The following is an 11,442-nucleotide window of genomic DNA, read 5'->3' on the forward strand; positions in this document are numbered from 1 at the left end:
CGAGTGCAAATGTGATATTGATTTTATACTAAGAAACTATTCACAATATTGTCTTTTTGCTCAATTCTGCCAATGAAAATATTACCTATAAAGCCACAGCAGAACCGTTTCTGCATCTCCAAGCAACACACAGCGATGCTTCGTTTCTGAATAAACACGTTTTGCATGAATCAATTGGGTGAACCAATGATTCAATGACCCATTCATAAAGAGAGCCATTAACTTCATTACTTGAATGAATCAGCTGTTTGAACGATTCGAATGAATGAGTGACTCAATGGCTGCGTCTCATTTCGGAGGCTGTGTCCTCACATTTGAAGGCTGTATATGTCATCAAGGATGTCTTATTTAAGAAAAGTAACTGTAATGAAGTTGACTGATATTCCTCGTGAATTGTTAAATACTGTAATTTCTTTCTTACTTTGGTTATTTTTCTTAAATGAGGCCGCCTCTGACATATGCAGCCTTCAAATGCGACCTCCAGAGGACGCAGCCTTCGAAATGAGACGCAGCTCAATTAGACATTTACTGCCACCTACTGACAGTTTTAGTTTCGGAGGTGTGAGCTCCAGGCCGTCAGCGGCCGTTCAGTGCTCGTGTACCCGCCGAGAACAGCTTCATCTCGGCCAGTGCTTCGGGGATTTGCCACTGGCTCTTATAGTGGTTAAACATGAGATATAATTCATATTAAGTATTTTGTTATATATGATAATGTTCATCCTTCCAGATCACTAAGGGTTTGACGCAGGAGCTCAACCGCCTGTATTCTCTCTTCTGCTCACGAAACCCTGAATTTGAGAAGAAAGGCGGCAAAGTGTCCATCATCTCCCACTCTCTGGGCTGCGTGATCACCTTCGACATCATGACCGGCTGGGATCCTGTGCGCTTCTGTCTGCAAGAACATCACGACCAGCTGCTGGGCGACGATTTACACTGGACGAGTTATGAGAGCGCCACCTGCTGGAGGAAGTGCAACTAACCAGACAAAGGTGCCGCTATTTCACATGTCTAAATCATGTCAAGTCAAACTTTAACATTTATATAGTGCTGTTAATGAAAACTATGATGAAAAATGATGCCTTTTTTTCATGGCTAGAAGATGACATTGAGCTGTGACTATATCATCATGCACTGTTGTTGAGTCTTGTAAAAGGTCTTGTGTCTGTGACAGGTTACGAGAACTGCAAGATCAGCTTCAGGGCCTGAAGGCATCGACACCTGCACCCTTCCCTACGTTGAAGTTTAAGGTGATGTAGTGACATTAACACGGTGATCAGCTCAAATGAAATGTCCATGTAATAAAGCTCCATAATTGTACTGCAGGTGGAGAACTTCTTCTGCATGGGCTCTCCTCTGGCTGTGTTCCTGGCTCTGAGAGGGATTCGGCCCGGAAACACCGGTGACCAGGACCACATCATGCCCAAATCCATCTGCCGACGCCTCTTCAACATCTTCCACCCAACCGATCCTGTGGTGAGAAGACGTCACTACATTCACTCTGGGGCTTTGCTGTTCATTTGAGGAGAGGGGACTGATTTATGATATATTTCTCTGTCTGGCAGGCCTATCGACTGGAGCCTCTTGTTTTAAAGCACTATAGCAATATTGCACCTGTCCAAATACACTGGTGAGTCTTCAAATGTTATTGTTTGAGTATAGTTTGTACTTGTCAGGAAAATTTATTCGCATGCTTATGCATGAATGTTACACTTTATTTCCTATTTTTTTGTCATAATTGTATAATTGTTTAAAGCAGTAGTTCTCAATCTTTTTGTCTTGTTGTCCAATACTAAATTTGAGCCCCAACAATAAGATTTTTTCAGTATTTCTGAACTGTATTGTAAACTGGGAGTGTTGATTTGTTAAATTTATTAACCACAATTCAGTTTGTGATTTCAAAAATGTTCAAGAACACAAAAAAAGTTATTGAGAGAGACAAAAAGAGGTTGATTTTTATTTTTTATTTTTTATTTTTTACCATTTTAATTTAGATTATTAATTTAGAGTTTTGCATACATTACCAGTCAAAAGTTTGGAATAATTATTTTTTTTAGTGTTTTTGAAAAAGTCTCTTCTGGTCATCAAGACTGCATTTATTTGACCAAAGATGCAATAAAAACGGTACTATTTTGAAATATTATTACAATGTAAATCAGCTGTTTTCTATGTGAATATATAGTAAAGTGTAATTTATTCCTGTGATTTTCAGCATCATTACTCCAGTCTTCAGTGTCACATGATCCTTCAGAAATCATTCTAATATGATGATTTGATGCTCCGTTATTATCATGATGATCAATCATTGATAATGGCTCTTATTATTAATGTTAAAACACTTTTTGCGGCTTAATATTTTCTTCAGGTTTCTTTGATGAATAGAAAGTTCAAATATTTGAAATAGAAATATTTTGTAACATTATAAATGTCTTTGCTGTCACTTTTTATCAATTTAATGCATGTTTGCTGAAATCATCATATTAGAATGATTTCTGAAGGATCATGTGACACTGAAGACTGGAGTAATGATGCTGAAATTCACGTTTGATCACAGGAATAAATTATTATTTTTTAAATATATTCACACATATATATATATATATATATATATATATATATATATATATATATATATATATATATATATATAAAACAGTTATTTAAAAAGGCTAATATTTTGTCACAATATTACTATTTTTACTGTATTTTTGTTCAAATAAATGCAGCCTTGTGGAGCAGAAGAGACTTCTTTCAAAAACACTAAAAAATCTTAATTATTCCAATCTTTTGACCAGTAGGGTGTATTTATTATTATTATTATTAATTTAAATATGTTTGGAAGTTTGCTGTGGGCCCCAAACCCCTGGTTGAGAATCACTAGCTTAAATGTTGCATTTGCCAGAAATTTGGTATCATTTGATATGATTTTGAATGTTGATTTTGACGTTGTTTTAAAGGTGTAACACTATCAATGCCACTCCATATGATGAGATCAGACCCACATATATAAACGTCAGTAAGGACGTAGCGTCCGACACGGAGAACGGCCCCAGCACCTCACCTGTCCTGGCCAGTAGTTACTACGGAGAGTCCATCACCAACCTGGGCAAGGCCAGCATACTAGGTACATGTGACAACATATTCAATTAAAATGTAAGAATCTGATGTGCAATGAAGACCTAAACTGCACTTCCACCGTTAAAATGAATGGTAAGGAACGGTTACAGTTATTTTTACACTTGAACTTGGTTTGGCACGATTACAAACCGTTTCAGCCTGGAATTCTCGGCACGGTTAACCTTACTGAACTGTGCTGGTAGAATGCGTGTAGAGATGTCAATTCAATTCAATTCAATTTCAAGCGCATTATTAAAGCTAACTTTGCAAGTTAGTAATAAATTAGAAGAAATATCTGATCATCACCCATAACGGCTGATGCATTTGTATTACATTTAAAAGAGCTCTGTTATCAGCCCCACAGTGGAGAATGAAACCATAACCGTACTGGCTGGGCCAGATCGTTACAGAAAGGAACGGTTAAGCAGTGAGAATGATTCGGCCCGACAGTGGAAAAGCAGCTATACTGTCACTTTCAGAACTCATAATATCTCCTCCAGTCTAAATAGAGCATTTATTGAAACTGAGCTGTGAAAACAACTCATTCTGGAACATTCTTGTGTCAGACAGATGGGTTCATACATAACACACAATCACATTTCAGTCTGATCTGAACAGTTTGAGCGGCACATTTCAGTGCTGGTAGTTTTATGACAATGCAGCTTCACAAAGAGGCCATTATTGAACGTTGGAACAAGTCATTACTATATCAGAGCCAACAGAAAACCGGCAGCTTGTGTAAAAAGAGGATTTTAAAAAAAGAACAGTGCAGTGCGATCGGTACAGAGCAGAAACCGTGCTCAATCAGGAAATGCACAGTTAAACAGACGTGTTTTTAATCTGAACTTAAAGGAAGCTACCGACAGGGGCACATCTGACATCCTCTGGAAACTTTCAGCTACGCGTGGCATAATAGCGAAATGCCATCTCACCATGTTTTGAATGTACTCTAGGTGTTATTAACTGGCTTGATCCTTGCGATCTGAGAGCTCTGTTTGGTTTGTATTCTACCAACAAATCTGCCATGTATTTTGGTCCAAGGCCATTATGGGATTTGTTTATAATTAAAAGTACTTTTAAAAGTAATTCTGAATAAAAATGGAAGCCAGTGTAATGACCTAAGAACTGATGTGAAATGTCCAGTTTTTCTGGTTTTGGTCAGGAACCTGACAGCAGCGTTTTGTATGAGCTGCAACTGTCTTATAGTCATTTTGGGAAGGCCAGTAAGACGTCCATTGCAGTAATCTACGCTGCTGGTAATGAATGCATTAATAAGCTTCTCTATGTCTTGCTTAGACAGGATAGGATCTGATTATATTCTAAACATTATAGATAGCAGTAGGCTGGTTTAGTTATGGCTTCTGAAGCTACAATCAGAATGCAGGATGACGCCAAGATTCCTGACTTCATGTTTAGTTTTCAGACCCCTGGTGTCAAGGTATGCATTTACCTTTGATACTTCATATTTATTGCCAAATACAATGACTTCTGTTTTATCTTTATTAAACTGAAGAAAGTTTTGGCACATCCAGCTGTTAAATACAAAGTTCTGTCATGAAACTCTAGATGGCGCAGGCTGATAGGTCCTTAACTCAATCTGGTTGTAATCACATCATTCTCTATAAGGCACAGCTGATTGGTTCTTGCTGTATCAGTAGCCAATGAGCTCGCTGTTCAACCTTCAAATACTTGGTCAGCTTTTGCTGTAGCAGTTGCAGAGTGCTTTCAGAATCCCTCCACCTTCCCCAGCTCCACCTGTATAGATCTGCTATGGATAATTTATATATGCTGTATTGTAATGCATGTCTTACTTGCTCACAGCGGTGTGTCATGTGTATATTGGCAGTAGCAAGTCCCGTACTTGCTCTGCAGCAGCAGCAGAAATAACCAACAGCAGCAGCAGCAGCAATAAACATCAGCAGAAATAATAGCAGAAGTAGCAGCAATAACGGCAGCAGCAGCAATAAGCAACATCAGCAGCAGCAGCAGCAATAAACATCAGAAGCAATAGCAGCAGCAGTAATAACCAACAGCAGCAGCAATAACAGCAGCAGCAGCAATAACCAGCAGCAGCGATAAACATCATCATCAGCGGCAGCAGCAGTAATAACAGCAGCAATGCATATCAGCAGCAATAACCAAAATCAGCAGCAATAGCAGCAGCAGCAGAAATTACCAACAACAGCAGTAATAAACATCTGCAGAAATAACCAACAGCAGCAGTAATAACCAAAAGCAACACCAATTGCAGTAGCAACACCAGCAGTAGCAATAACAGCAGCATCAATAACCAAAAGCAGAACCAATACCAGCAGCAGCAATAACCAAAAGCAGAACCAATAACAGCAGCAGCAATAACTAAAAGCAGCACCAATAACAGCAGCAGCAATAACTAAAAGCAGCACCAATAACAGCAGCAGCAGTAACAATAACAACAGCAGCAGCAACAACAGCAGAACCAATAACAGCAGCAGCAATAACCAAAAGCAGCACCAATAACAGCAGCAGCAATAACTAAAAGCAGCACCAATAACAGCAGCAGCAGTAACAATAACAACAGCAGCAGCAACAACAGCAGAACCAATAACAGCAGCAGCAATAACCAAAAGCAGCACCAATAACAGCAGCAGCAGCAGCAGCAGCAGCAATAAACATCAACAGCAGTAATAACAGAAGCTATAAACATTAGAAGCAGCAATAACCAACAGCAGCAATAACAGAAGCAGCAGCAATAACCAAAATCAGCAGCAATAGCAGCAGCATCAATAACAGCAGAAGCAGCAGAAATGACCAACAGCAGCAGTAATAACCAAAAGCAACACCAATAACAGCAGCAGCAATGACTAAAAGCAGCACTAATAACAGCAGCAGCAATAACCAAAAGCAACACCAATAACAGCAGCAGCAATGACTAAAAGCAGCACTAATAACAGCAGCAGCAATAACCAAAAGCAGAACCAATAACAGCAGCAGTAACCAAAAGCAGCAGCAATGACTAAAAGCAGCACCAATAACAGCAGCAATAACCAACAGCAGCAACAATAACAGCATCAGCAGCATCAGCAGTAAACAACAACAGCAGCAGCAATAACAGCAGCAGTAATAACCAAAAGCAGCAGCAGCAATAACAGCAGCAGAAACAATAACAGCATCAGCAGCAATAACCAACAGCAGAAACAATAACAGCAGCAGCAGTAGTAAACAACAGCAGCAGCAACAACAGCAGAAGCACCTATAACAGCAGCATCAATAACCAATAATAGCAGCAGCAATAACCAACAGCAGCAATGATAGCAGCGGTAATAACCAAAAAAGCAGCACCAATAACAGCAGCAGAAATAGCAGCAGCACCAATAACAGCAGCAGAAATAACCAGCAGCAGCAATAACAGCAGCAGCAATAATCAACTGCAGCAATAACAGCAGCAGCACCAATAACAGCAGCAGCAGCAGCAATAACAGCAGCAGCACCAATAACAGCAGCAGCAGCAATAACAGCAGCAGCACCAATAACAGCAGCAGCACCAATAACAGCAGCAGCAGCAATAACAGCAGCAGCAGCAGCAATAATCAACAGCAGCAATAACAGCAGCAGCACCAATAACAGCAGCAGCAGCAGCACCAATAACAGCAGCAGCAGCAATAACAGCAGCAGCACCAATAACAGCAGCAGCAGCAATAACAGCAGCAGCAGCAATAATCAACTGCAGCAATAACAGCAGCAGCACCAATAACAGCAGCAGCAGCAGCAGCAATAACAGCAGCAGCAGCAATAATCAACAGCAGCAATAACAGCAGCAGCAATAATCAACTGCAGCAATAACAGCAGCAGCACCAATAACAGCAGCAGCAGCAGCAATAACAGCAGCAGCACCAATAACAGCAGCAGCAGCAATAGCAGCAGCACCAATAATAGCAGCAGCAGCAATAGCAGCAGCACCAATAGCAGCAGCACCAACAGCAGCAGCAGCACCAATAACAGCAGCAGCACCAATAACAGCAGCAGCACCAATAACAGCAGCAGCACCAATAACAGCAGCAGCAGCAATAACAGCAGCAGCAGCAATAATCAACTGCAGCAATAACAGCAGCAGCACCAATAACAGCAGCAGCAGCAGCAGCAGCAGCAATAACAGCAGCAGCAACAATAACAGCAGCAGCAGCAATAACAGCAGCAGCAGCAATAATCAACAGCAGCAATAACAGCAGCAGCACCAATAACAGCAGCAGCAGCAATAACAGCAGCAGCAATAATCAACAGCAGCAATAACAGCAGCAGCAGCAATAACAGCAGCAGCAATAACAGCAGCAGCAGCAATAACAGCAGCAGCAGCAATAATCAACAGCAGCAATAACAGCAGCAGCACCAATAACAGCAGCAGCAGCAATAACAGCAGCAGCAATAATCAACAGCAGCAATAACAGCAGCAGCAGCAATAACAGCAGCAGCAATAACAGCAGCAGCAGCAATAACAGCAGCAGCAGCAATAACAGCAGCAGCAATAACAGCAGCAGCAGCAATAACAGCAGCAGCAGCAATAACAGCAGCAGCACCAATAACAGCAGCAGCAGCAGCAATAACAGCAGCAGCAATAATCAACAGCAGCAATAACAGCAGCAGCACCAATAACAGCAGCAGCAGCAGCAGCAATAACAGCAGCAGCACCAATAACAGCAGCAGCAGCAGCAGCAATAACAACAGCACCAATAACAGCAGCAGCAATAATCAACAGCAGCACCAATAACAACATCAGCAGCAGCAATAACAACAGCAGCAGCAGAAATAGCAGCAGCAGCAGCAATAACAACAGCAGTAACTAGCTGCAGCAGCAGAATAGCAGATCTGTTCCGCCAAGACCACACATATCAACATTGCCTTATCCATTACTGTGCCAAACACTGAGAGAGTTGTCATGACAGAAGTTAATTTAAGCACTGGCACAGGGAGTCTATGGGACTGAAGTCATTCAGTGATAGAGCTGGGTAGATCTGTGTGTCATCTGCATAGCTGAGATGAGCAACATTGTTATTTTTAATTATTTGGCCTATTGGGAGCATATACAAACTGGACAGTAGAGCCGCAAGGGTTGAACGTTGTGGAACTCCATGTGTCATAGCAGTTCAGTCAGATTTGAAACTGCCTATACTCACAAAGTACCCTTTTCCTTCTATATATGTCCTGAAGCATCTAAGCACCGTCTCAGACAGTCCTACCCATTTTTCCAGGCTGTTGAGGAGTATATTGTTGGTCAACAGAATCAAATGCAGCACTAAGAAGTAGTAATACTATTCACACTGAAATTTTGCCAGCATCAGCACTTAATATCTTAATCAGTGCTGTCTCTGTGCTGTGCTGTGATATGTTTGGAAACCAGAATGGAAGTTGTCCAAATAGTCATTTGAGTCTAGGAATTTGCTCATCTGATTGAAAACAATCTTCTCTATTAACTTGCCAATGAAGGGGAGATTTGTGATAGGTCTGTAGTTCTTCAAAACCGACTTATCCAGATTGCTCTTCTTTAGAAGAGGCCTGATAACTCACATTTTTAAGGACCTTGGGAAAATGCCTGAAATGTTCAAATGGAGCTTTGTTCTCTTCCACATACATTCAGCTCTCCTGCATTTTCTATTCATGCATTTACATAGAAGTCTTAAAATCGCCATTAAACAGAAGTTGCAATAATCTTTTCTTCCTCTATTGTGCCGTATATCCGAGTGAAACGCTTCAGGAACAAGAACAAATGTTGGGCGGGGCTTGATTTTGTCTGTGGGGAATTGATTGGATGGTTGTGGTTTGCTATTGGTGGATCTCATGTGAGTGACAGGTTGCCCCGCCCTCGTCATCAGAGAAGAGAAGAGATTCTGATTCAAGATTACCAGGAACATTAATTAAAAAAAAATAAAATAATGATGTGCACCGATAAATACACTGCAATATTCCATAAAAAATAAGAATTGACTGATATATTCCATATAAAAAACAAGAACATTTTGATTTCATGGGGGAAAAAAACATTTACTTGGTAGGGATTAGTGAGAGATACTGTGATAAAATAAATTTTGGAATTAAAAACTTTGTATGTGGTTCACAGAAAAGATAAAAATGGCACACAGTAACAGTCCGAATGACCCGTGTTGTCTGCTAATCTATAACCTGGTGTTTGTGCAGGTGCTGCGAGTCTTGGAAAGGGCATCGGCGGGATTTTATTCTCCCATTTCTCTCGCTCACCCAGCCTGCCGTCAACCGGGGATTCTGGGATGGGTGACAGTGAGGACAGCCAAAGCACTTTTGCATATTCAGCCATATCTCCATCCTCTTCCTCCTCTTTATTTGATGCAGCAGGTGTGTACAGCCAACGCTTTCCACAAAGATATTAAACATTGATAATAATCATAAATGTTTCTTGAGCTTCAAATCATCATATTAGAATGATTTCTGAAGGATCATGTGACACTGAAGACTGGAGTAATGATGCTGAAAATTCAGCTTTAATCACAGGAATAAATTACACTTTACTATATATTCACATAAAAAACAGATATTCTAAATTATAATAATATTTCACTGTTTTTACTGTATTTTTGATTTAAATGAATGCAGCCTTAGAGAGCAGAAGAGACTTTAAAAAAAAAAATTGCAAAACTCTTTTAAATCTCAGTGTAGTTCACCTAGAAATGAAAGTGTTGTCATCATTTCCTCATGGTTTTGGTGGTTGTGTGTCACAGTTGAGATGGAGCATCGCATGGACTTTGAGCTTCGGGAGGGTTTGGTGGAGAGCCGCTATTGGTCAGCTGTGACCTCACACACGGCCTATTGGACCTCCCACGACGTCGCCCTGTTCCTCCTGACATTCATATACAAACAACAGAGCACAGACCAGGCAGGAAACACCTCACACAATAAAGACTGATCCATCCTAGGACACTTTAAAGAACACTTGGTGCCTCTGAGTTTCTCTCCGAAGCCTTCCGTACGGACAGAGGCTGGACTATGCAAAGCTGCATTATTAAGAAAATGTAATATTTTTTATATTATATAAGTCCAAAGAAGATCCGTAGGAAGTATATGCAGCAGACACGCACAGACATTCATGCAGCTCTAGGGCTCAAATCAGTGTCTTTAATTGGTCAGCAGAACATGATAAACCCCTAATAATGACCGGCACTTATTGAAATGTGTACGTTTTATAGATATATTTGTTTTGACCTGAGAAATCAATGTCTGTTTAATGCAATAACATGTTTAACAATATGCATAACTAAATGTTTATTGTTAACACGGTTGTATTTTATGCAGAAGGGTTCGTCGTGACCTCACAACTAGATAATTTATTTATTTTATTGATGTGCACATGATTCTGAATGATTATGGATGGCTTGGGAAGAGATTTCCACTTGCTGCTGGCACAGTTTTTATAGCCAAATCATTCCATCATCGAATCTCACAAAACTCGGCATGGGCTGCAATCTGTTTGGGGAAGATTGTCCCTTCACTCGTACTATAGTTTGTGTGTTTTTTATGTGCCACAAATAACAACACTATTAACATGTAGACACTAGCTCACGGAAAACATGGTATTTAGGCTAGACTCTATAGATGTCATGTCTGCAGGGTAAGACGCGATGGGGCTCAAGACTGTTCTGTCGTGTAGTTTCATGTTCCTGTTTCTTTGTTTATATGTTCATAAAGGTCACATGTTTATGAAATGTGTCGATGCTACTGATACTGGTGTTTAGTTCATCTGTTCACCTGCACTTTAAGAGCAGAAATGTCCAAGATGTAAAGGAGAATAAGAAGTGAATTGGCTTAGATTGAGACTGGCATGGGTGGCATTATCTGTATTTTTTTATTTTACCCATTAGACCTGTGTTTCCCAACCTGTTTTTGTCTTATGTATCCCACGTGCCCATCATAAACTTTATCCACTACAGAAACGTGTTCCTATTAATTCATCTTACACTGGATCTGTTACTGTTATTAAACTGGCTATTTTTATTTATAAATGAAATCATTCAACAGTTGTAAATGATTTGCTGTTTTATGTGGTGCAATTTAAGAATCACTAAGTAGGAAAAATTGACATTTTATTCATTTTGCAGATGTTTTTATCCAAAGTGACTTATAGAAGAGGAACAAAAACAATTCATCAGAGCAAAGAATATTCATCATATACGATGCAAACATCACCAGATAAAGAGGTTTTAATGAGAATCGGACATTGGAGAAGATTAACTCTATAAAATAAAGAGAAAGTTAACATTAATCGATAATGATAACACTTATACGTACTACACAAGTTTTATATTTCTGTTTTACAGGTTTATACAC

The 11,442-nt window shown here is 39.9% G+C and overlaps 1 protein-coding gene across 1 annotated transcript in view; it reads left to right on the top strand.

Moving 5' to 3' along the window:
* Positions 1-11,140, top strand: part of ddhd1a (DDHD domain containing 1a) — a 29,526-nt gene extending 18,386 nt beyond the window's left edge. The window contains 8 exon segments of the mRNA XM_048190359.1: positions 728-944; positions 947-989; positions 1,172-1,247; positions 1,324-1,473; positions 1,563-1,627; positions 2,955-3,121; positions 9,283-9,456; positions 9,840-11,140. Of these exon segments, the coding sequence (XP_048046316.1) occupies positions 728-944; positions 947-989; positions 1,172-1,247; positions 1,324-1,473; positions 1,563-1,627; positions 2,955-3,121; positions 9,283-9,456; positions 9,840-10,024 (1,077 nt within the window). The 3' untranslated portion in view covers positions 10,025-11,140.
* Positions 11,141-11,442: the final 302 nt, after the last annotated feature.

The sequence above is a fragment of the Megalobrama amblycephala genome, linkage group LG5, assembly GCF_018812025.1.
Source record: "Megalobrama amblycephala isolate DHTTF-2021 linkage group LG5, ASM1881202v1, whole genome shotgun sequence".
NCBI lineage: Eukaryota > Metazoa > Chordata > Actinopteri > Cypriniformes > Xenocyprididae > Megalobrama > Megalobrama amblycephala.